At 37.6% G+C, this 27,393-nt stretch overlaps 2 protein-coding genes across 2 annotated transcripts in view; one reads left to right on the top strand and one right to left on the bottom strand.

Annotated features, from left to right (window-relative positions):
* Positions 1-27,393, bottom strand: part of ZDBF2 (zinc finger DBF-type containing 2) — a 338,913-nt gene that overhangs the window by 79,628 nt on the left and 231,892 nt on the right. The window lies entirely within an intron of this gene.
* NDUFS1 (NADH:ubiquinone oxidoreductase core subunit S1) overlaps positions 1-27,393 on the top strand; it is a 39,657-nt gene that overhangs the window by 5,608 nt on the left and 6,656 nt on the right. The window contains exons 2-14 of the mRNA XM_087706822.1: positions 7,471-7,538; positions 10,918-11,009; positions 14,749-14,856; positions 16,109-16,185; positions 16,551-16,632; positions 16,729-16,859; positions 18,866-19,055; positions 20,128-20,258; positions 22,208-22,322; positions 23,710-23,855; positions 24,434-24,562; positions 25,419-25,548; positions 25,664-25,824. Of these exons, the coding sequence (XP_087562948.1) occupies positions 7,475-7,538; positions 10,918-11,009; positions 14,749-14,856; positions 16,109-16,185; positions 16,551-16,632; positions 16,729-16,859; positions 18,866-19,055; positions 20,128-20,258; positions 22,208-22,322; positions 23,710-23,855; positions 24,434-24,562; positions 25,419-25,548; positions 25,664-25,824 (1,556 nt within the window). The 5' untranslated portion in view covers positions 7,471-7,474. The remainder of the gene's footprint in view (positions 1-7,470; positions 7,539-10,917; positions 11,010-14,748; positions 14,857-16,108; positions 16,186-16,550; positions 16,633-16,728; positions 16,860-18,865; positions 19,056-20,127; positions 20,259-22,207; positions 22,323-23,709; positions 23,856-24,433; positions 24,563-25,418; positions 25,549-25,663; positions 25,825-27,393) is intronic.

Below are 27,393 nucleotides of genomic sequence, written 5' to 3' on the forward strand. Positions count from 1 at the left end.
GTGTCGGCAGGCCTGGGGTTGATGAGCTCCCCTCCCCTCTCGACAGGTGTGGTTGTTGGCTATTTTTAAATGCTTGTCTTGTATTTGTGTGTTCCCTTTCCCGCTTGAGTTGTTCGCCGCCCTGAGTCCCTGTAGGGAATAGGGCGGCATATAAATAAAACAAATCTAATCTAATCAAGATCAGACAGCGTTCTCTTACTATTTTTCTGCTTATTTTAACTTTTATTTCTAGTCTGTCTTTTACAGTTATGTTTTTGGTAGGCTGGCCTATATAGTTTCTTTTTGTGTGAAGACCAATGCAAAGAATGAGTTAAGCAGCTCTGCTTTCTCTCCGTTGCCTGTTACTTCCTTGCCATCTTCTCTCTTTAGTGGACCAACTGTTACCTTGATTTTTTTTTCGTTTGTTATTTATATATTGGAAGAAACCTTTATTATCTTCGACTTTTGTTGAAAGTCTTGGTTCATTCTGAGCCTTTGCTTTCCTGACCGTCTTTGCAGATTCTGGCTATCTGCTAATATTCTGCCTTAGTTGTGTGTCCCTCTTTCCATTTTTTGTCCTTTTTGTCTTTCAATTCGTCAGAGAGATCTTTGTGCAGCCATGCTGGTTTCTTCTTGGATTTCTTGTTTTTCCTTCTCAGTGGTATTGTGCTGGTCTGGGTTTTTATGATCATACTTTTCAGTTTCCCAAGATTCATGATTTTCTTTTTCTTGGAGTTTCATCCAAGGAATCTTTCCCAAGTGCTGAGTTTATTAAAACCAGCTTTTTAAAAAAATCTAAGATTCTGGTATCGTTATGTTCTGTTGCTTGTGTTTGCGTTATGTTGAATTCTAGTATGACACGGTCACTCTCACCTAAGGTTCATGCAGTTTCAACTCCCTCTATCACTTCTTCTTGGTTTGTAAGAATTAAGTCCAGTATGGCTGTCCCTCTAAGAAAGGTTCCCTTCTCTACCTTTTGAACAACAAAGTTGTTAGCTAGGATGGTTAGGAACCTGTTTGATTTCTCACTTGGTGCAGAATTAGTTTTCCAATTGATATCAGGGTAATTGAAGTCCCATATTACTATTGTAGTATATTTCCTACATAGATTTGTTAGTTGATTGGCAAAAAGGACATCTATTTTTTTCTGCTTGATTGGGTGGTCTATAATATACACCTATGGCCATGTCAGTCTTCTTTTTTCCTTTATATTGACCCATATGCACTCCATGAGGTGTTCAACTTTGGTTTCATGCATTTCTGTAGCAATATAGTGGTCCTTTACACACACTGCAACTCCACCTCCTCTTTCATGAGGTCTGGTTTTTTTTGTTTTGAACAGTTTGTATCTTTCTATCAGCATGTTCCAGTCATGGGTTTCATCCGGCCAAGTTTCTGTTATTCCAACCTTCATGTATTAATAGCTCAAGTTCACCCTGCTTGTTTCCCAGACTTTGTGTGTTTGTATACAGGCACTTGGGATCTTTATGTCTGACTCTGGGTCTGCTTCTTATGTCTCCTATTTGATGTTTGAGTTTGTCTTCCTTCCCACCCCTCCTTACTTCATTATTTGACTTGCTTTCTAGGAGTTTTTGCTTGGAATTAGGTCCTGGAAATTCTAAAGATTGGTCACCTCCTCACACACACTTCAATTGTAATTTAAAGCCCTCATAAAACATTCTTCCCAGTCTTTGTGAGATGCAGCCTTGCCAGAAGTGGATGCTATAAGCTGTATTAAAAAGATTACAGCTAACTATTCAACATTATTTGCATACTGTATTCTCTCATCCTGGACTGTTGTATTCATCCTGATTTCTTGACATCTTGGAAAGGGATGTTTTACTTTAAAATATGTTTTATCAAAGAAATAACTTTGCTTTTGAATATCATAGTACTTGTACTTGACGCCTCTTCACCCATCGTGGGTATAGGCGACTTCCATGGAAATTTGACGCCACTGTTTTCGGTCCTGGGCTAGGGTTGTCAGGTGGTGCAGCCAGTCGCTATTATATGATTTTCGGCTAAGATTGAATGGGCGCATGACTATATCTTCGGCTTTCCGTTTGAAGTGACGCAGAGTGGTTAGACGAACACCTCCTTTTGGCCGTTTCCAGGTCGGACCAGGCTCTGCAAGCAGGGAAATTTTTGGGATTCGATTATCTGGCATTCTCAATGTATGGCCTAGCCAGCGCCAGCGTCTTAAGTTCTATAATGGCAGATACATATAATGGCATAATATCATAGTAGGGAACAGGCATTAAAGCAGCAGCAACCACTGCCAAGAAAGCAACACAGATATGTGCATCAGGAGTTCAGTCTGACTTGGGAGGTTTTCATTATTATCTGCTTATTAATATGGAACTGAAAAAGAAATTTGACAATTGCTTTCTCTAAAAGTGCAGATGCCAGTAAAATATCAATTCTGTGATACATCTGAAGGAGGAGAAGGAACCTGTGCAAAGGATGAGGGAGATGAATAGAGATTATTAAAGTATGTCTTTAGGAGATTGAATAATATGCTTCTGGTTTTGTAGTGTATGTTCTGATATCATTTAAGATAGGCAAGAATGTAAAATCAGATATAAAATTTGCTGTGAAATGCTCTTAATCTTAAAGATGTAGTGTGTGTTGGAGGGTGTACAGGGACACATAAGATGCACCATGTAGGTCAGGGGGGGGGCATGAGAAGTGCCATACAAGTTGGAGAGGAAGTGAGAGTGTGCGCACAAGAGGGAATTGATTGGGAAGGATGTGCAAGAGGTGACTGGACGGGTCAGGGAGGTTGTGAGGTGTTACGTGTGAAGCACCATACAGGTTAGGAGGTGCAGCATGTATGGCGTGAGCATAGAGGGGCTGGAGGAGGATGTGCGTGTGGGACTTACTTCAGTGACTATTTCACTTTCTGGGGAAGCCAGCATGGACATTTGCAAACGGTGATTGTGTGGCACTTGGTAACTGATCGTGTGAACCATCACCAAGAACCCAGCTTGCAATCATGTGGGCATCGGGGGACTAGGGTGTCTGGAATTCTGAGGATTGGTCATAATCTCCATTAAGTGCTTGTTGTAACTTCAAACACTGAATGAATGATCTTATGTCTAGGAGTCGTCATATTTTGTATCCTTACCTCTAGCCATACCTCATACAACATTCTTTGTTAAGGGTAAGAACACAATGCCATTAGCATTGGTGTTGTGTCCTTACCATTAATTTTGGATACGTTTTGGCCTATTTGCCATAAAAACAACCAAAATTCAGTTTTATCCCAACATGCTTACATTGTAATATGCAAGCTAGGGTGTCTATTCTAAAGAATATTTTGCAAGCCAATGTACTGTTGCCCATGTCCCACCAATTATGAAGTTTATGTAGGAATCCTCAGGATTCCTAAGTTTGTATGTGTTTGTATACACATGTACATATGGAGAACCAGTTGAGTACTGGTTAAGGCACTATGTTAAGAACCAGGAGACTGGGAATTCAACTCCTACTTCAGACACAAAGCTAGATGGGTGTTTTTGAGCCTGAGACTTTTTCTCTGTGTTAGCAGGCAATAACAAACCAGTTCCAAAAAATGTTAAGAAACTTGCAGGAACCTTTAGATTGTTGACCTTCCGGGAAACACAGAAACTTCTGTTGGAAGATATTGAAAAGATTCTCAAAGAGTGAGATATGAAATATATATATATGGCTCAGCTGATATAGGAGGAGGACCTGTCGCTTAGTGGTTAACACATCTGCCTAAGATGCAATACAGCACAGGTTCGAATCCCAGTAAGGGTATGGCTAGCTGATGAGAGCTAAATAGCTTGAAATAGATCTATACTAGTCTCCCTTTATTTATTTATCAGCACAAATACAAAACAAATGTAACAAAGGCAACAGTAAAAATATTGGGTTTCTGTCTGGATGGTCTCTTGTGACGAGCCGATAGACAGAGAAAGGAAACAGTAGGCTTCCTCCCATATTTGGGCATACCAGGGGTTGTGACACTAAATACATATACATATACATATACATATACATATACATATACATATACATATACATATACATATACATATACATATACATATACATACATACATACATACATACATACATACATACATACATACATATATATATATATATATATATATATATATATATATATATATTAGAGTTTTACAACCCCTGGTAAGCCCCAATTATGGGAGGAAGCTAACTGCTTCCATCATCTGTCAATCGGCTCGTCACAAGAGTCCATCACGACAGAAACCCAATATTTTTACTGCTGCCTTTGTTATATTTGTGTTTTTTTATTTGTGCTGATAAATAAATAAAGGGAGACTAGTATAGATCTATTTCAAGCTATTTAGCTCTCATCAGCTAGCCATACCCTTACTGGGATTTGAACCTGGGCTATATGGCATACTAGGCACACTAGGCAGAGATCTTAGCCATTAGGCCACAGGCTCTTATCCTGTTATCAGTGAAGCCAGGGTGGAAGGTAAAAATATTGGGTTTCTGTCGTGATGGACTCTTGTGACGAGCCGATTGACAGATGATGGAAGCAGTTAGCTTCCTCCCATAATTGGGGCTTACCAGGGGTTGTAAAACTCTAATAGATACCTTCCACCCTGGCTTCGCTGATAACAGGATAAGAGCCTGTGGCCTAATGGCTAAGATCTCTGCCTAGTGTGCCTAGTATGCCATATAGCCCAGGTTCAAATCCCAGTAAGGGTATGGCTAGCTGATGAGAGCTAAATAGCTTGAAATAGATCTATACTAGTCTCCCTTTATTTATTTATCAGCACAAATAAAAAAACACACACACACACACACACACACACACACACACACACACATATATATATATATATATATATATATATATTCTGTTATATGTATAACACAAGACAGGCTATGAAATAGGATATGGGCAGTTTTATTGACAATGTTACAGAAGTGGTTTAGTCATATATAAATTGCAAGAAGAGCAGTATAGCCAATTGAAATTGGCCATTGTGAAAAATAAACTCCTGGACTAAGATTGGCCTCAGCTTGAAGTAGCAGGGATATTCTTAAGACTTTATGTTGTAAAAATGAAATCTACACTATTTTCTTATTTTATTTCTTCATTCTAAATAAAATTCGAATTGTATCAAATAACTAAAACAGTGATTATAGAATTCTTGATAAGTGAGTACATTGTGATTTAAATAATTGAACTTTCCTAGCTAGTGATGCTTATATTTAAATTGATTTGATTTACATTTATATTTAGGGTTTTTTGCATTCTTTCTCTTTTACATTCTGTTTAACCATTTTTTATTCTTTATAGTGATATAATTGAAGACCTCAAATTTCATTTTAGGTCAGAGACAATACATAGTGTGAAGTGGAAAAAATGCAAAAATATCAGAGTTAATTTAAATATGACCTGGGAGAATAGTTTCAGATTTTCATGGTCATTTTTTTTTAAAAAAAATCTGTCATCTATCTTTATAACAATTTTCACTGTATATATAATGACTGGCAAAATTGAAGAATAGATGATGCTTATAGCTTAGTTCATTAGGTGACTATCAGGTTGCTGAAAAGCTTTCATTTATTATTAGATTTTTATCTGTAAGCTGGATTGGAAATGAATAAGCGAACATCCCAAGCTATATAGGCTAATACAGGCTAATAAGTAGATTTATTGATTAGTGAAGTCACTATGAAAGGCTTCCTGTGATGTTTATTCTTTCTTTCTTTCTTTCTTTCTTTCTTTCTTTCTTTCTTTCTTTCTTTCTTTCTTTCTTTCTTTCTTTCTTTCTTTCTTTCTGTCTCCCTTTCCTTTCTCTCTTCCTCCCTCCCTCCCTCTCTCTTCTCTCTTCCGACATACATACACACATACATAAATGCCTTATTTACAGTGAAATCAAAGGTCAGATTTGTGCACCCCTCCCCCACCCTCTACATAAGGCTTGAAGGAATTTTTGGGTAAGAGACAGTTTCTATTTTCTCATGTTTTCATAACAGACCAATCTTTTTTCTACTGATTTAAGAACGGGGGCCTGTACTCAGTTCTGTTATGAACTATTACGTTATTTGTTGGCTCAAAAATTGCAGTGTACTTTCCTCATTAAAGCAGGTTAAGAAACCTTTGTTTCTCACCCTGCATGCTTTTGAGAACTTTGCATTTTATTCTTCTTTAGAGTAAACAGAATAAGCAGTGGTAAAGACAGTCTTCTTTATTCCTCCCTTTAATGATTTGCTTCAGATATTACTCTGACGTTGCACCAGATTCTCTCCGTTGAATGATTTGCTTATAGGTAATAGACCAAGGAGTTTCTGGGTTGTGAGAGCTATGACAACAAATCATGGTATGGTCTTTCTGTACATTGTTGGATTGTCTTGGTGAGAGTCCCCATGGGATTCAGAGAGAAGACCGATGTATAAACCTGTGGCAAGTGTCAGAAATGACACGCCATGTCCTATGAACTCCAGATGACTGTTTTTCACACTTATGACTGTTGTGGCATCAGACACTTGGCAGCTGACTGATATTTATGATGGTTGCAGTGTCCCAGGATCATGTGATCACCTTTTTCGACCTTCTGCAACTTTGCAACTTTAATAAGATTTGTATGCCGCCCACTCCCTAGGGACTCTGGGCGACAAGCAAAGTAAATGGGGAAGCCAGATTCACTTAACAAGTGTGTTACTAACTTATTAGCTGCAGTGATTTATTTAACAAGTGTGCCAAGAAAATTTGTAAACTGAGGACTACATATATTATTATATTATATTTATTGTATTATATTTATTATATTATATTATGTTATTATATTATATTATGTTATTATATTATATTTATTATTATATTATATTATATTATATTATATTATATTATATTATATTATATTATATTATATTATATTATATTATATTATATTATATTATATTATATTAGAGCCGAGGTGGCGCAGTGGTTAGGGTGCAGTACTGCAGGCCACTTCAGCTGACTGCTATCTGCAGTTCGGCGGTTCTAATCTCACCGGCTCAAGGTTGACTCAGCCTTCCATCCTTCCGAGGTGGGTGAAATGAGGACCCAGACTGTGGGGGCGATATGCTGATTCTGTAAACCGCTTAGAGAGGGCTGAAAGCCCTATGAAGCGGTATATAAGTCTAACTGCTATTGCTATTGCTATATTATATTATATTATATTATATTATATTATATTATATTATATTATATTATATTATATTATATTATATTATATTATATTATATTATATTATATTATATTATATTAATTATATTATATTATATTATATTATATTATATTATATTATATTATATTATATTATATTATATTAATTATATTATATTAATTATATTATATTATATTAACCTGTTCCATGGTATTCATATTGTCATTATAAATCTGAATTAAATCTTAGGTTCTCACAATTTTAAATTACAAAGCTATTGCTTGAACTTCCTCAAATTTATTTTCAGCACTATGCTGCGACTCCCTGCTATCCACAAGACTCTTGTTGGTGTTACCCGGACGACTACAGGATGCGGTAAGTTGGCTTTCTATTCCGATCCAGTCTATAGGATGATTCTCCATGTTCATTTTCATTGTTGAGATTGCTAATGTCATATTTTTTCATGGGTTCTATTGTTGATAGAATCACTGATTCAAAAAAGTAATTGTTGCTTCTTTTCTTGGATTTGTCAACACTCAGCTCACCTTAGCACCTCTCTAGTGTTAGGATTCAGTTACAAAATGTTGTGCATTCTCAAAAGCCAAACTAGTGTACACTAGTTTGTAGTCATACATTCATTTTCTCAATTTGGATATACTACTTGATTCATTCTTGGTTGGGAAACTTGTGCTTATTTATTCGTTCAAGATGTTAAATCCAGTCCTTTGTCACGTGAAAAATTGGACTTATAGCTATTTTTGAAACATTAAAAATATTGAAACCAGTTTCAGAGAGCTGAAATTGTTGCAATGGTTTCCAAGCTACTATTTATCATAATGAAGAGTAGTGATTTACCTCTTTCATTTTGTATAACTTTTGTATGATAGGTTGATGAGAGGTCTGACTTGGCATGTATTACTGAGAGCTTGGCGGTGCAGAGGGAGGAGTCTCTTGGAAACATGCATATCTGGATTTTGAGTGCAGCATCAGCCAAGACCCCAGGGCAGGTGGGCAGGTGATGGAATAGCTATGGTTGTCCAGGATACTTTGTTAATGTTAGACACAGAAATCATTTCCATAAGAAGATTAAAACTATTTTTATTAAGATTGACGGAATCTTGCAAATCTATCTGTGCTGTACCTCCTCTCCTTTCTTACAATCCGGTGAATTAGGTGTCTCTCCATTCCGGTACGGTGCTCGAGAGGGCCTACTCACTCAGTCGCGCTCCTTACCTATCTTTAAAGCCTTTGGCGCTTCTGCGCACACGCATGGCACATACAGCGCCTGCGCGACGCACCGCAGAGCAGAGCAGCTGGAGCATCGCAGAGGCTTGCAGAGGTGTCGCCAATGTTCCCTCTAATTTTCTTTTCAGTGTGTGCAGAAAAGTATAGTGTTTGAGCGGCACATTTTCATGCCTGAGCACCTGAATTTTTTTCACAGATGTTTCACAGAGCAATTGATTTATAGGATCCGATTTGGAATGGAGAAAAATGGTTTTGTGTGTGATGTGTGTGTGTGTTTGAGTATGTTTGAGTGAGCGAGGGATCCGGTAAGGGAACTGCGCCTATTTAAAAAAGAAGGTAAATTATTGCAAACATGATCAGTCGAAGGTAACTATGGGGACAGGTTGGGCAGTAGAGAGAGAGTGATAAAAGAGTGGGAGAGAGGAAGAGGAAGAAAAAAGAGGGAAGAGAGACAGAAAGAGACAGAGGAGAGTGGGAGAGAGAAAGAGAGACAAAGAAAGAGGGTGAGAGAGACAGAAAGAGACAGAGGAGAGAGAAGGGAGGAGAGAGAAAGTGACAGAAGAATGGAAAAGAAGGAGAGAGAAAGAGAAGAAGGATGAGAGAGACAGAAAGAAACAAAGAGGAGAGAGAAGGGAGGAGAGAGAAAGTGAAGGAAGAATGGAAAAGAAGGAGAAAGAGAAGAGAGACAAAGAGAAAGAGGATGAGAGAGACAGAGAGAGAAGAGAGGAAGAGGAAAGAGTAAGAGAGAACATCTCATTTCAACCCTGAGGTACAAATATTCTCTTTGATTGGTAATTTTATTTGTCCATTTACTATCCAATACTCTCATTTCTCCTTAAGTTCCTCAAGAATTCCCTTCTTTTTATTGAATTTATCACAATACCGTGAGAACAACTTTTTCAGCATAGCTTTACAGCTATTTAAAATATATAGTAATTTAGGTCAGGTTTTCAGAACATTAGTCTATTTATAAGTCACTAAGTGCAAAGAAACAGAATTCAGAAAGTTGGCTTCCCTTTTCGTAATTGCCTATTGCCTGCTTAATTTTCTACCTACATTTTTGACAACTGATATTCACTGTTGACCCAAGAAGCCATCGTAGAAAGAAACCCTCCCTATGAACTTTGTTGGGTTTCCATGGAATGAAGTTTGATCTTTTTCTCAACCAAACAGTAGCATATTCTTTCTAAGGAGGATATAATCAAGATAGTCCATAATTGCCTATCAATCTAACAGTATGGCGATTGACAATGTCTTTATATTTCAACTCTAACTTAGTCTTAAAGGTTTGGTGAGGAGAAATCCAAAAATTCTTTTAAAGAGGAAAAAAAAATGCTTGCACAATTGCACCCATGGAGACATGTATACACAATACACAGAGAAACAAACTTAACAAAGTGCTAAGACTGTCCACCAACTAACTCTCTCTCCCCCTCTCTCCCCCCTTCTCTCCCTCTCCCCCCCTTCTCTCTCTCTCTCTCTCTCTCTCTCTCTCTCTCTCTCTCGAGAGAGAGAGAGACAGAGAGAGACAGAGAGAGAATCCCTCCTTTCTTCAGCCCAACACTCTCACTGGCATCCCGGCCAGATGAGAGGGGGTGCAGAGGGTCTCCTCGAGTCTAGGGCAGCGAGTCATTCGATGGGAAAGTTGCCTCTTGGAAGGAATGTCCCGGCTTGGTTGCCGCTTCGTCTCCTGCCTCGTCTCTCCTGGCTCTTCGCATCTCCGTTCGGTCGTTGGGCTGCAGATCGAAAGCGGGAGCCAAGCCGGGTCATTCCTTCCAAGAGGCAACTTTCCCATCGAATGACTCGCTGCCTTAGACTCGAGGACACCCTCTGCAGTCTCTCTCTCTCTCTGCACACACAGCACACATTCCTGTGGGGAACGCTGGGCCGGAACCAGGGGTGGGTTTCTCGCCCCGTTCAAACCGGTTCGGTTGGAACGGGGCCGGCGGCGTCCTCGTGCACGCGCGCAGTGCACACATGCGTACTAGCGTCTGTGCGATGCTCCAGCTGCTCCTGGAGGATCACGCAGGTGCTGTATGCGTCCTGCGCATGCGTGGAAGCGCAGAACTCGTCAAAACCGGGTAAGGAGCACGGGCGGGCGGGCCCTTCGCCGTTCCCGGAAGTTACTTACTTCCGGGTTCGCGGACCAACCGGTTCGCAGGGACCGCCGCGAACCGGTTGAAACCCACCCCTGGCCGGAACCCACCACTGTCTAGCTGGCATTAACTCTGCTAGTATTTCAGAGTTTTAAAGCCTTAAAAACATGGCTGTTGTCTCAGATATGAAACTCAGGAGGTTGTGATGGGTGACAATTAGATGGCTGCTATGGTAATGGTTTTTATTGTGACTTTAAAAAAAAGATTAGTCGCTTAGAGTTGCTGCTTTTCAAATGGATGGCCATATAAATGTATTGAAATAAAATAAATGAGACATAATAATACATACTTAAAAGATGAAATTAATAATTAATTATTGCATTAAATAATTATCTAATTCTGTTTTATTCAAGCACGCACTACTACTACAGCAGCTGGCAACCTGATAGAAGTTTTTGTTGATGGCCATTCTGTTTTGGTGCCTCCGGGAACCACAGTACTTCAGGTAGAATGATTTTATGCTCTGCAATAACCCCGTGTAAATATTTGTGTTGTTTTATTTTCCATTCTTTTACATTTGCACACACATACAACCCTTACCAAGATTTGTGACACCAAGCTTTGGTTTATTACAGTTCACCTCTCCAGATTGATGAACTAAATAATTGTTATTCTTTTTTTAAAAAAATGTTTGATGTACATAGCCAGGGAAGTCTACAATGTTTTTTTTTTTTTTTTACCTCGGAATAGTTCTGGCAGCCTCAGATTGTTAGTTCATTTTGCTCATGCATGTGCATTATCCATGGTACACCACAGTGTGCAAACTAGCTTTGCATCAGCCGGCTAACAATCGAAGAAATACTATCCCACGATTATATGTTTGGATGGCAAACATACCAATATTCCACTCTCTTCCTCTTTTCCCCATAAACGCTTCCTGAGATGAATTGGACTGAAAGAGGCTGATCAGTCCAAAGTCACAGCCACAGGTTTGGCATCATGGGATTAGCCTATATGGCAAAATTACTTGTAACAATCAGTTTGTTTCAAGTACAAGTAGTGCTTATGTAGCCATTAGAAAGTTATTTTGCATTATCCGAGGTGGCGCGGTGGTTAGGGTGCAGTACTGCAGGCTACTTCAGCTGACTGCTAGTTCTGCAGTTCGGCTGTTCAAATCTCACCGGCTCAGGGTTGACTCAGCCTTCCATCCTTCCGAGGTGGGTAAAATGAGGACCCGGATTGTTGTTGGGGGCAATATGCTGACTCTGTAAACCGCTTAGAGTGGGCTGAAAGCCCTAGGAAGCGGTAGATAAGTCTAACTGCTATTGCTATTGTTTCAAGTTAGTGTAGGATGAAAGTTACTGATTTAGTTAAAATTAATGTTATTTTATAGTGGTCCATTTTATTAAAGTAGGTTAAAGTTAAAACTTCAAGCTGAGCTTGGTTCTTGATGTCATGGGCATCTCCATTTATTTCATTCTTTTGTTGTTAATAGCACAGTATGGAAATGGTATTTTGCCAACAGTACGGAAGAATTGCCTTTTTTGGGATATTTCCCAACTTTCCAATGAAATATTTTCTGTAGTCCCCATCTGGTTGGTAATGCCCCGGCTTAACTTACAACATTGACAGTTCTTGCCTTTTGTTCTTAAGTAATCTGTCTTTCAAATATTCCATAACTTAAAAAGGTTTTATATAAGGTTGTATTCTTCACCTTTCACATCTAAAGTTTCTTACTAAGACAACACTAAAATTATTCTTAAATGAAAAGAGTAAGCAAATGATATCAAGGAATACTTTTTTCTCTTGCTCTAAATTGTTCCATTTTCAGGAAATAACTATGCCTAGGTAACTGTGACTCTTACCCTTCATTTTTATTGTAAAGGAAGCAAATGTTGTGTTATTTTACTATAATTACCTTGAAAAATTATAGGCTTTTTAAAGAAAGGTATGAGGCTCCTAACATCTTAACAGATAGTACTATAAATCTGGAATTGGTAGTTCTTATTTACTTATTTCCTCATAGCATCATTTAGGAATATCTCTGCATAAGTGATTAATCTGTATTAATCTGCTGGGAAAAATTACTTGATACTGCTACCCTCTAGTCTTTCAATAAACTTATGTTAATTAGATAGATAATTTAGTACAAAGTAAATATGCTTGTTTATACCTTTAGATCATCAGCCAATACTCTCCAAGCATATTTCAAACAGGTTTTATTTATGCCATTTGATTATTCCAAACCACTGTGTAGCTTTAATATTAATGAAACATAATATATGGTATAATTATTGGAAGGCACATAGGAAAGAATATCTATTGCTTTAAAACTTGGTCCTTGTGATTCAAACAATGGTTTGATGTTGCTGGATTTACACATTGTGCTAGCATAAGTGAATTCTTGTTCTGTTTTACTTTGTTGGGCGATAATAAATTATGATTTATGATTTAATGTGCATGTGAATTTTCACATCATTTTAAACTGTAATTTGTATGAGAGAATAAAATTAGTTTTATAGTGAAAAAAATGTTTTGTAATTTTTAAATGGATAGGCATATTATGCAAAAAATGTATTTCTCGATATAGAGAATTATTAGAAGTAAACATGTTTGTAAATCAACTTTGACTTCAACATTTTTCATGTATATGTCTATGAAGGGAAGTAGTAAAGACTCTCTTCTGCATATTTTGAGGAGTTTTTGATGTTGCATTTAAACATTCAGCAACATTCATGAGTTTTTATTTTATTTTTCCTAGTTTCTCTTTTTCTTTGTCCCATATTCTTTCTCTAAACTTCTTGCAAATTTTATTTTCAATTGTTCTTTATCTTTAGTTTTTATTTTTGTTTTGTCACTTCTACAAATAAGGAGAAAGCACAATTGCTTTAATACAGCAAAAGAGATAAAGCAGCTTCTTCCATGGCTGATCTGCAGGAGGGGAATATTATGCAGTCCCATCCACAGTTGCATCTCTTCTCTGAACCTAGGTGAGAATTGAGTAAAGAGAGCAACAAAAAATAAACTCTCCTTTGAGTCAGGCCAAGCAATCTGGTGATTCACCTATACCGTCATGTAGTTTTCTTGGCAATAATGTCACGCAGTAAATTTCTTTACACACACACACACTCTGCAGATTTTATATAAATCCAGATTGAGCATTTAATTCTATAGTCTGACATTTTGAATGAACTTAGGTGTTCATGCAATGCTATCGTCTTAAGCAACAGATTTTTTTTCCTCTGTATTGTACAGAACTCTTAGTACTGAAAAAAACGAAGTACGGAAAAGACAATCAAGGAAATTCTAATAGCTTCCCTGACTCTGTGTGTCTGTGTGTGTGCATCTGTGTGTGTCTGTGTGTGTGTGTGAGAGAGAGAGAGAGAGAGAGAGAGAGAGAGATCACATTAGCCAATTCTTTAGATGTTATTGGCCTTTATATGCATTGATTGTTCTCAAGAACCTAGGATTTCATAATGTGTCAGTGTAGTATATGTGCAGTTGACAAAAGGCAATGGAAATTTTGTTAAAGTGCAGATTTTTAAAGTGCTGTCCAAGATTTTTTGGTATGCTACCCAGTGTATAGATAACCATTGGGACCATCATTGTCAGTTTTGCTGTAATATTTCAACAAGTTTTCCAATCTTGGTACTTTGTGATCTTCTCCAATTGTTTGATTCTATTCTACTATCTCCTAGTATTGCTACATGAATTATCCACACTTTCTTCTTTTCAACCACAGTTAAACCTGGTGGGATATTAGTTTATATTCAGAAGTCACAGAGTATTTTAACTTGCTCATTTTCAACTACTTTTTCAATTCAGTTTTTCGTTACTGGCAGATGACAATTTTGACAGATGTTCCAGTGACTCATTTGGCAACTGTGCTATGTTATTGTTAGTAATCAGTTTGCGATCTTGCACAAGCTAAGTATATAGTGTACTATTTATTCTGTCTTTGTGTACAATCTGCACTTTGAATCATTTGACAATTATTTGATATTAATATCTAAAGTGAGGACAGCAGTATAAAAGCCTACTCTAGTACATTCTAAAGTTTAGAGTGTCTGCTGAAACTTTTTCTATTGTGGTTGTGTTTTTGATAGAAGATTGAATTTATTACTGCAAGCCAACTGCAAAAAATGAAAGCAAATAAAACTACATTTAGGAATGTTGTTTTTTTGTAGAAAAGCATACAAATAAAACTTACACCTTAATATTCTCTCATTTTGTTTCATCTCTAGGCCTGTGAAAAGGTTGGAATGCAAATTCCTCGCTTTTGCTATCATGACAGATTGTCTGTGGCTGGAAATTGCAGGATGTGTCTTGTGGAGATAGAGAAAGCCCCCAAGGTATTTATATAAACGTATTTTCTTGAAATTGGTGTGTTCAAAAAGTTTGAGGTATAGAATTTTTGATACATCTGTCATTAGCAGTTGCTTTCTGATATATTAAATGTTGGAGTTTTTCTGGAATGTATTCAAAAAAATTAAAACCATACATGTTTGCTTAAATTACTTCAAAAGGTGTAATGGGCTTTTAATTTATTGTTATGATTGAGAAAAACCCAGTTCCCATGTAAAGAAAGATTCTCAAGAGGATTATGAGATGTGCAGAATACAAAAATATTTCATGTAGTGATTAGAATTAACAGCCAGTAGCAAAGGTCCAAATACCCTCCTTCCTTACTTGCAAATATTAGGGTATTGTAGTTTCCCCTGGCATTGCTTCTTACTCACCAAAATCAGATGATTTTAGAAAGGCCATAAACAAAGTAAAAAAGCCATTGCTATCACTGCTTTTGTTGTTCCTGCTTTTTCTACATTTTCCCTTTTGATGTGACAGTTTTGGTTAGTCATTGTATAACCACTGATAGACCTGCTCTCATATATATTTGACTTTAATATCGGATTGTAAAGCCTTTTTCGTTTGTTAAATTGTGCGTTTTATTTTGTATTTATAGCTATCCGTTACACCAGCAATCTTCAGTTTTAATGTTATGGGAATGAAGAAATCCTACGCAGTTTCTTTATAATAGTTCTTTCTATTTTATTGTAGTATTCTTAGTTCGACTAAAAATGTTTTTGTGCTGCATTTTTTTAAAAAAAAATTTGGTCAGAAAGGAAACATACCAGATTCCTTCAATATTTTGGTTACTAATTTTTAAAGCTCTTGAGAATTTAAGTTTCTTTGAAGAGCGGGTGACCAGAATGTTCAACAAGAGAGCCGAGGTGGCGTAGTGGTTAAATGCAGCACTGCAGGCTACTTCAGCTGACTGCAGTTCTTCAGTTCGGCTGTTCAAATCTCACCGGCTCAGGGTTGACTCAGCCTTCCATCCTTCCGAGGTGGGTAAAATGAGGACCCGGATTGTTGTTGGGGGCGATATGCTGACTCTGTGAACCGCTTAGAGAGGGCTGAAAGCCCTATGAAGCGGTATATAAGTCTAACTGCTATTGCTATTGCTAAATATTCAAATCTGATAGCACGGTGGAGTTATACAGAATATTGGCCATAAAGCACCAGTATGTTATAACACTGACATTGTGTAAGCATATACAGTATGTTCACAGATTCATTAGTGAAATATCCTTGTAATGGTTGTAGCCGGTTGCTGCTTGTGCCATGCCAGTCATGAAGGGTTGGAACATCCTGACAAATTCTGAGAAGTCCAGGAAAGCAAGGTAAGCTACCTCTGACTGCAAGCAGTTGTTGTCTGCTTGCTTACATGAAAGGGCTGTCCTTGTATACTCTTAATGTATTAGAGAATAATTTCAGAGAGTTGGATTTCTCCTTTTTCATTCTCCTTTAAAAAAAGGAAAATTCAGTTTTTAAGAGGAAGAGGATATACTGTTGTTAGCAATAGTAAATACATTTATTTGTGTTTCGTATAACATGTTTTACCAGGCACAGCATAAGTAGACTTGTTTGCAGGAAAGTTGGATCAGATTAAGAAGACAATATTCATCATTTGTTCAGATGAATAGTGTTTTAGTATTAACTATCACATTGAAATCATTTTTGTTTTTTAAACATGGATCCACAACAGAGAAGGCGTCATGGAGTTCTTGTTGGCTAACCATCCATTGGACTGTCCGATTTGTGATCAAGGAGGGGAATGCGACCTTCAGGTACTGATTCCCGAAGATATGTATTTTAAATCCTATTTGAAGAAATCTGTTTCTCAGCCACATGAGCTGGTTTTTGCTTTTGTTAATTACCTTTAGGATCAGTCAATGATGTTTGGCAGCGATAGGAGCAGATTTCTGGAGAGCAAGCGTGCAGTTGAAGACAAGAATATTGGTCCCCTTGTAAAAACCATCATGACCCGGTGCATACAATGTACTCGCTGCATCAGGTAACTGCTGGGCACACCAAGACTATAATATGCTTTGTGATTAGGGGAAACCCATATATCAGTATGTAATAACATTATAAACGGGCTTTATCAGGCACAGCATAAGTAGACTTGTTTGCAGGAAAGTTGGATCAGATTAAGAAGACAATATTCATCATTTGTTCAGATGAATAGTGATCCTTTTTTATATTCAGTTATGATTCTTACTAGAAGCAATAGCAACAGCAATAGCAGTTAGACTTATATACCGCTTCATAGGGCTTTCAGCCCTCTCTAAGCGGTTTACAGAGTCCGCATATCGCCCCCCACAGTCTGGGTCCTCATTTCACCCACCTCGGAAGGATGGAAGGCTGAGTCAACCTTGAGCCTGGTGAGATTTGAACAGCCGAACTGCAGATAGCAGTCAGCTGAAGTGGCCTGCAGTACTGCACCCTAACCACTGCGCCACCTCGGCTCAACCATTGGCCAACAATGATATAACATTAAGTGCAAGTAGCACTTGCAAAGTTTATTAACTCATGTATCCTTATAACATCATTTGCACTGTTACTTGGGACTATTGATTGGGTAGCTATTAATCAAAGGCCACTTGTACAGAAGAAAGAAGGAGTTGTATATAGAGTTGTATATATAGTTGTATATAAAGTTGTATATAGGGCTAAGAGCAGCTCTGAAAGTCAAGGGATTTTTTTTAATGTGTGAGTTTAAATATCCTTTCTAACTCTTAATTCCTCCCCAAATAAGAAAAAAAATGCTTCCATGTTTAGGGAAATTCAGGATGTTAAAGGGATACTAGGCTTAAAATACACATTGTATTTTTAAAACATGCCAAAATGCAAAATAACATTTTAAAAAAAAGTTTAGCTCTGCTCATTTCCAGGGAAGGCTCTAGTACTAGTAGCTGTGAATGGAATGCTGAGAACGGGTTTGCAAACTGCTACTACGGCCAAAGGCTTTGCAAGCAGTTTTGGAGTGTCTGCAGAGGTTGCTACCAACGCAGTAATTTTTACTATGGCACAAGAGAAATGATTAAATTGATAAAGTGTTAATTATATTAAAGGTATTGGGTGAATATACTTTTAAGTTTTTATATACGTGCACATTTTGTAGCTTGTCTCCTAGCATGCTACTCAAAAATTAGTGGGTTCCTCAGCTAAAAATATCTTACGTGATGATCATCATTTAAGTCCTCATTTAGCAACTGCTTAGATTGGTGATGGTTCGCAGTTACCAGAGTGATGAAAAAGTAACTTTGTGGCCAGTCCTCACACTTACGACCTTCATAGTAAAATGCAGTGTTGAAACCCAATTCTCATCTGGAACTTCCCATCTATATTTCAAATAAGCTCCATTTTGACAAAACAACACTTAAATAATTGAAGTGCTACGTGTTTGTCGGAATGAAATGTGAAGAACTTCAAATGCTGTAGCCATAGAAAACAATGGGAAGATTGTTTCATGGTACAAAAAAGTCCGTTTTCTATTTTACATTTCAGATCCCAAGAATATATTCATGTTGAAATAGTGTGCAGAAAATTTGACAGAAGAGGAAGAAACCCAATTATTCAAGTTTTCCTTCATTTTCCTCTTAAGCTTTGTTCTTCATTTGCATAGGAGGAGCCTGATTGATAATCTGCTTCTGCATAGTGGACTTGCTATGAAATCTGGAGAGTTCCTACTTGTGTGGATTGGCTACTTCAGCCTATGCACAAATATCACTCTGAACTAGGTCTAGGCACCCAGCGTTATCAACACAGCTAGTATAGAAATGATTTTATGTTGATTGCTTAATTTTTGGAAAGCAGTTAAATTCATAAGTTTCATACCAGTTGAAGCTTCTGAATATTTTTTTTAAAAGCATCACAAAGAGCGCGTTATAGTGGCTTTGATTGGATGTAAGTAGAGTATGAATGACTGTAGAAGTGTGAACTTTTTCTGTTGAATCAGCTGATACCATCTGTGGTAACCTCCTGGGCCTTATATGTTTATGCTTGTCTTTTTACCAGATTTGCAAGTGAAATTGCGGGAGTTGATGATTTAGGAACCACAGGAAGAGGAAACGAGATGCAAGTTGGCACTTATATTGAAAAAATGTTTATGTCCGAATTATCAGGCAACGTCATTGATATTTGTCCAGTGGGCGCCCTTACCTCCAAGCCTTATGCTTTTACTGCTCGACCCTGGGAAACAAGGCATGTATCTTTGCTGATATTTGAAAGATTCTATTACATTTTATAGCATCTGTCTTTTATTAAATTCCAGATAAGGTGGTTAATCTTTGATCCTTGTAGCCTCTTTGAATATTGCAAAAATCCCAGTAAAAATGAGCCAACACAGAACAATTTCTTATGGAGTAGGGATTATATAGGGAGTTTCTTTTTAAAAAAAACTGAGAAAAGCGGTTAAATTGGAAGAATTTGTACAAAATTAGTTCTTTGAGAACAATAAATGCTTAATGCTATGTGATGGCATTAATATTTGTGACCCATCAAAACCGTGCTCGACTAAACCGCACCCGATTAAACCGCGTCGCTGACATCATCAACAGGGCGACAACAGCGAGCGCGGAGAAAGAAGGGCGCTTTAAATAACGCTTTGAAAGCAAGCCGATTCAACTTAAGGTAAGGGTTAGGTTTAGGGTTAGGTTTAGGGTTAGGTTAAGGGTTAGGATTAGGTTTAGGGTTAGGTTTAGGGTTAGGTTAAGGGTTAGGATTAGGTTTAGGGTTAGGTTAAGGGTTAGGTTTAGGGTTAGGTTTAGGGTTAGGATTAGGTTAAGGGTTAGGTTTAGGGGGGTTAGGTTTAGGTTTAGGGGTTAATTTTAGGTTTAGGGTTTACAGCGTGCTTCTGTCTCCGCGCTGTTGTCGCCATGTTGATGGCGTCAGCGACGTGGTTTAGTTGAGCGCGGTTTTGTGGGTGAACCAATAATGTTACTGTTATATTACATGATCCCTCTTGGAAGCAAAACACTCAACACTTACTATTTCCTTAGGATGTATCCATTTCCTTAGGATACAGCCCAGACGAAAGAGGGAGAAGAAAGAAAGGGGAACTGAGGCAGTAATGAAAGAAAGGGCAGCCTTGTGCCTTGTGCTATGTCTTGAACGGTTCCCATTTCTGGCTGTTAGTTTCTAGGGAAAAACAAGGGCAGGCATGGGCAATATTGCTGATTCGTGACCACGGTTGTTGCAGACATAGTAGCATATGATTTAAGATCTATTATTAAAAATTGATAATTACTCAACTAGTTTGTGTGCTTTCTTTTAGGAAGACAGAATCTATTGATGTTCTTGATGCAGTAGGAAGTAATATTGTGGTAAGCACCCGAACTGGAGAAGTGATGAGAATTTTGCCAAGATTACATGAAGATATCAATGAGGAATGGATCTCTGACAAAACAAGGTAGGTTTTATAATTCATTATCATAAAAATGTCTATGTATTTATTTATTAAATAAATACATAAAATTTATTTATTTAGTTAGTTATTTATAGTATGTGCTGGACATTTGAATGGGGTTTAGAACTATTTCCTTTTTCGGGTGCATGGAGATAGTATAAAAATCTGTTTCTACAATCCTGATCATAAATGTATTATTCATCAAAGATAATGCATTGCTGTTCCATTGTAATTGTTTGAAGTTGGCTGTGATCAACAGGGTAGCTTGTAAAATGTTTAAAACAATTTTTAAGTTGGAAAAATTGTAAGATTATCTTTTTGCGGTGCTTTATCACTTATACTGGCATTTTGACTATGGATTAATAAAAACTGTTAGTGAAGATAACAAAATCTGTATTTAAAACCAGATATTACCTATGGATGAACAAGTAATTACTAAAGTTATTCATTTATTACTATACTTATTACTATTGATACAATGTCAGAGTTTTGGCAGCATGACTAGTACTATGAGATAAACCCAGGAGCAAAACATAGCACACAGCACACAGAGCCTTTAGAAAATTAACAGTAGTTTATATATACATATATGCAGATATACACACAATAGATAAATCTCTTGCCAGTCAGCTATGGACACAAGGAGAGAAATGAGATACACAATGAGAGACAGAAACACCCTCCAATGGCCACCTATATATAGACACCTCTTAAAAGGGTAAATGACTTGTGTGGACCCCATCAGAGTCTTAAATGGATTATACCAATATTGCTGAATCATCCCCATTGCATCACCTTCCCGTTTACAGCTTACAACCTTACATCAGCTGGCAGCTATTAAATCCTTATTACTTGACATAAAAGGTATTATATATTAAATTGTTTTGATATTATATAACAAGTATAATTTTAAAATTATCACTACTATTTTTATTATAAATATTTTTTAAAAAGAGACCCTTCCCAAAATATAGACTAATACTTAATTTCTGATTTCCTCCTTTGTGCTCCAACAAATATGCAGTACTTTTTGGCATAAAGTATAAAAATCATATTTTAAAAGTTTCTTTATACTTTGTTGCATATGGAAGCCATCTCTGTTTAAACTTAAACTTCTATTATGTCTATAGTATCAGTTTCTCCATTGCTATGTATTCTCCAAGTTTAAGTACTCAAATATCGCTGAAATTCTGATATGTCTTTTTTCCAGAGTTAGGCGAACAATATTCTTGCAGCTGTAGAGATGTACCTTAATAAATTATGGTATTTTTAATGTGTTCTTGGCATTGTACCTAATAAAAAATTAAAAATGTGACCTCATTTTGAAGTATCTTTCCAATACTTATACATTCACCATGTATCATGGTATTTCCAGCAGTTATTGCTGTAGGGTTGAAATTGATTTGCTGGTTATTTTTTTAATAGAGTTCCGTACTTTTATCGAGCTTCATCTTATCTGTTCTTTTAAGTTTATATCCTCGTTTGTGCCCCCTGTATCATAAGTATCTATGGAGCTGATTAGCTGAGCCAACTCCTTCCCATATTGACACTCTGCTATTCAGGGATTTAATCCATTCTGCTCACCCTGTCACACAGCTTGCTCTGTGTGATATTTGGAAGAGAAAAGTTGACTCTATCTTTTAATTCCTCTTTTTGAAGAACTTGATAATATTGGCTCTTTGAATTTTATTACTTTATTTATTTGTTTGTTTGTTTATTTATTGCATTCTCAGTTAGAGTACATATATTTCTCTCATTTGTTTCTGAGCACTACTTAAGAGTAGGTCTAGTATTCCCCCCTCCCTCATCATGACCAACTGGTCATTTATTGATATTACGGAGAAGTAAACTTTGTGCTGAAAAAGTTTACAAAGTTAGCAGTGGTATTGCATTGGTAGGTATGTATTTCAGCTTCAGTTGCTTCTATCTTCAGTTTTATCTTTGCTTTTCAGATTTGCTTATGATGGCCTGAAACGTCAGCGACTTATTGAGCCAATGATAAAAAATAAAGAAGGACTGTTCACTTACGTATCTTGGGAAGAAGCCTTGAGCTGTGTAGCAACTGCGGTAGGCATATGGACTGACAGACTATTTAATACTACTTCTAAATTTGATACACATTTACTTATGAATTCTTATACTTTGAGGAATGCTACTTTCCACACTTCAAATCAAGGAGCTCGTTTACTTAATTTGTATGACTATCTGCATGTTTTAAGTGGGATATGCAGTTTTAAAACACAAGTAACAATCATAGTCTTCTACCATTCATAACAATTAAAAGCTTTAAAATAAATTAAAAACAATTAAAACAATGGTTACATACAGTGAAACTATTTAATAGGCTCCACACTTCCTTGGGATCCCCAAGTCCAATGGCATGTCCTTCCAAAAGACCCCAATGTGTGTGTGTGTGTGTGTGTGTGTGTGTGTGTGTGTGTGTGTGTGTGTGTGTGTGTGGTGGTGGTGAACTGATGTTCCAGAAGGTAGGTGCCGTGGCAGAGAAAAGGCTCTTTCTCTTGATCCCATCAAGGGAAGCTCCTGGGCCAATGGGACCAGCAACAGGCTCCTTCTGCTGAAACTAATGGGACTCATAGATGAAATTGAGGAGAGGCAGTCTCTTAGCCCGATGCCCTGTAGGGCTTTAAAAGCCGTTTTGTATTATGTCTTGTGGTTAAAAGGGTAATATAAAAGTATTTGTGTATCATAGATTTAAAAAGCCCTTTTGTCTCAGATCTCAGAACCTGTTCTGACACCCTCCTCCGTCCAGTAACGAATGCCCGAGACAAGCTTAACTGGAATGTCGCAGCACTTTATTAGCAAGAAACCAAAACCTCGGTGGCTGAAAGCCAAGCATAACAAACAGATAAGAACCTTGGCAGCAACTCAGACTTCGACAGATAACAGCTTCTCCAGCGTTAGGAATGATGTTGAATCCTGCAAAACCAGGCTCCTCCCAATCTCTCTTTAAATACTATCTTGAGAGGAGCCTAATTACAATCACCTGGGTCCAATTATCTTTGGTAACTGCTTAGCTGCTCTCTACGTCGATCTGCCTGGCGTTGCCGGGCATCCAGGAACAACTCCCCTGTCTCCTCCCCACTGGTCCAAGGCTCATGCGCCTCCTGGTGGCCAACCAGCCTCTCTGCGCCCTGCTCGGAGTCCGAACCCTGTCCAGGGTCCTCCACATCCTCCAGAGCCGACTCATAGGGCCCCTCGCTGTCGGAGTCTGGTGGCAGCTCCAACGGCTCCTGCTGGGCCACAACAGAACCAATTTATATTTATCACTGCACAGGTGTTGCTTTGCACCTGTATGATATCTCTGTTTTATGAAAATTATTTTGTTTCCCGGAGTTATCTTAGGAAAAAATAACCTTTAAAAAAGATTGTTCTTTAAAAAAAAAAACAGTGGTGATCTAACGATTGTTTTATGGTATTTTGTTTCCTGCTGCAGCTTCAGGGGAGTCAAGGTAATGAAGTAGCTGCAATTGCAGGAGGATTAGTGGATGCAGAAGCCCTGGTATCACTCAAAGACTTGCTGAATAGAATTAACTCTGATAATATGTGTACTGAAGAGGTTTTCCCTACTGCGGGAGCTGGGTAAGAGATTGTAACTAGAGTGATCCCAGTAAAAGAAATAGTAATGGAATATGTTGAGAGAATTTGGCAAGATTAGAAATTTGGACAGTAAATGAAATTCATGTAGGTTCCTCCACTTAAAGGCTTCTAAACAGTCTACATCAAGCATTACATCCATAGTTCATAATTGGAAGCATATTATAAAACGTTTTTTCTAGAAAAAGGTAAACATGCTTCTGGTTGTTTACTAGCTGATAAAATAAAAATTGAGATTTGTACTGTGCAGATATAATAGTTCATAAGTGTTACTTTTAAGTGTCAAAGCTATATAAGTCCTGGTGGCACAGTGGTTAGAATGAAGTATTGCAGGCTAATTCTGCCCTCAGCCTGGTGTTTGATCCTGAGGGGGCTCAAGGTTGACTCAGCCTTCCATCCTTCTGTGCTAAAATGAGGACCCACATTGTAGGGGGCAATATGCTGATATTTGTAAACATTTGTAAAACACTATGGAGGGTAGAAGTCTTATTGCTATTGCTATTCCTACTGGAGCGCTATATCACAATTATATTTATTATGATTGTTTGTGCATTCTATTATAGAACAGACCTGCGATCTAATTACTTACTTAATACCAAGATCGCAGGAATAGAAGAGGCAGATTTCCTACTTCTGGTTGGCACCAATCCACGCTTTGAAGCACCACTATTCAATGCAAGAATTAGAAAAAGGTTTGTTAACTTGTAGTGAAATTGCTTTTCATGGATTAAGGGGTAGATTGTAAGAGGACAGACGTTCTTTTTATCATTATTATTTTGAACATAAATATGATAATAGAATCAGAGCTGAAAATAATTCTATAAGTTTCTAGTCAAACCTCCTGCTTAAGCCAATTCAAGCTCCACTAGAGCATCTAGCATGGAAGGTAATTTTGCTTGCCAGTATGTCAGTGGCTGACATAAGATTTTCACATATGATGGGGATTGTAAGATTCTTTTATATTCTTCAATAGTTTTCCCAAACTAGCTGCCTTCTAAGATACATCTGGAAGGTGGCTACATTGGACGCAGCTGGGCTGACAAACTTTCTCTTAAGCTTGTAATACTAAGGGGGCTTATTTTTTTAAATTCAGGATGATGCAAATAGGCACATTTTAAAGATAAAACGCTGTTACAGGTATAAGAATCACCTGTTGCGAAAGGAATGGACCCCTGTCTGAAGGTTCACTTGTTTCTGCCTGTGCATTGTACTTAGTTTTTCTTTTGGGAGAGGAATAATGCTAAACTATGAAATGTGCTCCCTGAGTTCCTAGACTCTCTGCTGCTTAGAAGGAATTCAGAAACTTCTGTAGATCAGGCAGAAAAGTACAAAAATAAACTCATCCCATACAGCAGTGGTTCCCGAACTTGGCAACTTTAAGACTTGTGGACTTCAACTCCCAGAATTCTCCAGCCAGCAGAGCTGGCTGGAGAATTCTGGGAGTTGAAGTCCACAAGTCTTAAAGTTGCCAAGTTTGGGAACCACTGCCATACAGTTAGCCTATATATTGGAAGACCTTACAAATTTTTGTGCTTACTCCTCTTTCAGCTGGCTACATAATGAGCTAAAAGTGGCTCTTGTGGGCAGCCCGGTTGATTTGACCTACACTTATGAGCATCTGGGAGATTCCCCACAGATACTATTAGACATTGCTTCCGAGAAGCATCCCTTCAGCAAGGTAATTTAAATATTAAACTCTGGGTTTCTCTCGAACGTTTCTTACAAAATTAGAGTGTTACATTTTCTTAACCGTGGAGTGATTTTTTCCACTGGTGTCTCGTTATTTCTAAAAGGTCCTGAACCAGGCAAAAAAGCCAATAGTTGTGGTGGGCAGCGCAGCACTGCAGCGTGATGATGGAGCCGCCATTCTTTCAGCCATTTCGAATATTGCACAGAATATTAGGACAAAAAATGGGGTCGATATTGACTGGAAAATTATGAACATTCTTCATAGGTTTGTCCAAGCTTTGATTTCTATCTCTTATACCAGAATCGTAAAAATTTCTACCATAAAGTTGTTTGTTTATATACAATTGTTTTTTATACTGCTTACCCAAGTGGTTTACAACTCTAAAACAATAAAAATTGCAATAAAAGGGGTTGCAATTAAAAAACATAATAGTTTATATGGCCAAGCTCCCTATTAAAATACTGATAAGCTCCTGTAGTGCTTTCTTCTTCGAAAGCTCTGTGAAAAGGCGTGAAAAGGTGGCACAGTGGTTAGGGTGCAGTACTGCAGGCCACTTTAGCTGACTGATCTGCAGTTCAGCGGTTCAAATCTCACCGGCTCAAGGTTGACTCAGCCTTCCATCCTTCCGAGGTGGGTGAAATGAGGACCCGGACTGTGGAGGCGATATGCTAACTCTGTAAATCTCTTAGAGAGGGCTGAAAGCCCTATGAAGCGGTATATAAGTCAAATAAGTCAAATGATTGCAACTACTTCCCTAAAAGATAATAGGATGGTGGCAGGAGACTGTGACCAAGCCCATCCTGGATATGTTCTTAAAGGTAACAGAGACCCTTCAGCCTGGAAGCAGACCAGAAACCAATGAAATTCCTATAATATTAATGTCACTATGATGCATTTTCAGGCTTGCAAGATTTTGTAAAGAGAACCTTTCAATAAAGGTAAAACTGGTATTTCTGGGTCTGCTTCTTCTCTGGATAAAAAGGCTGACAACTACCCTGGAGCCAAATGGCTTCTAAACAAATAATACATTTTTGTAGGGTTCGTTTTGAGCCTATTCTGTTACAGCTATACTCTTGAGTCGCTAGGCACTGGGTCAGGACTTGTTAACTACAGCCATCTGGCTGAATTATAAAATAGAATTTTAAAAAAAGAACAGATTATTAAAATTACTGATTTCCCACTGGTTTGAATAAATTACAGTAAATGGATATTTAGAAATGGGCTTAGCTCAAATGCCTAATATTACACTTTGAATATATTTAGAATGACCTGAACATTTTTTTTAGAACTGAAGATGATTGAACTCTATATGTAAGGATTTTTTTCTATTAAAACTTTCTCTCCCTACACTTCTAAATTACACGCTTGACATACATTTTAATGTATTAAGCTCCAGAGTCTAGAAAGTAGATCATGTAATTAGAATAAGCTTTGTCTTTGAGGCTTTTAGGATATTTGATGGCTAAGGATCTGAACAAGTAATCCGTACCTTTCAAAACTTTTGAGATACAAAAATCTACATACTTCGTTGAAGGGAAAACAGTTAAAAAGTTTCCATTAAATCGTTTTGCTGGGTCCTTTTCCAAAATGCTTTTTACCACACATAGTAAAACAAACCAGATATAGGGAGCTTTTTTTTTTTTTTTTTCATTTTCACTTTATTTGTATGCCGCCCTTTTCCCTGGAGGGGACTCAGGGCGGCTCACAGTTCAAAGGGGGGGGGGGGGAAGGACAAACAATTTACAACATGGAGACACTACATCATTTAAGAACACAACAGTCATACAATTCGAGTGGGGTTAGAATCGTTAACCCCAGGCCAGCAGGGACAGC

This window comes from Thamnophis sirtalis, unplaced genomic scaffold (assembly GCF_051295495.1).
Source record: "Thamnophis sirtalis isolate CommonGarterSnake01/CBP01778 unplaced genomic scaffold, rThaSir2_p1.2 scaffold_1, whole genome shotgun sequence".
Lineage (NCBI taxonomy): Eukaryota > Metazoa > Chordata > Lepidosauria > Squamata > Natricidae > Thamnophis > Thamnophis sirtalis.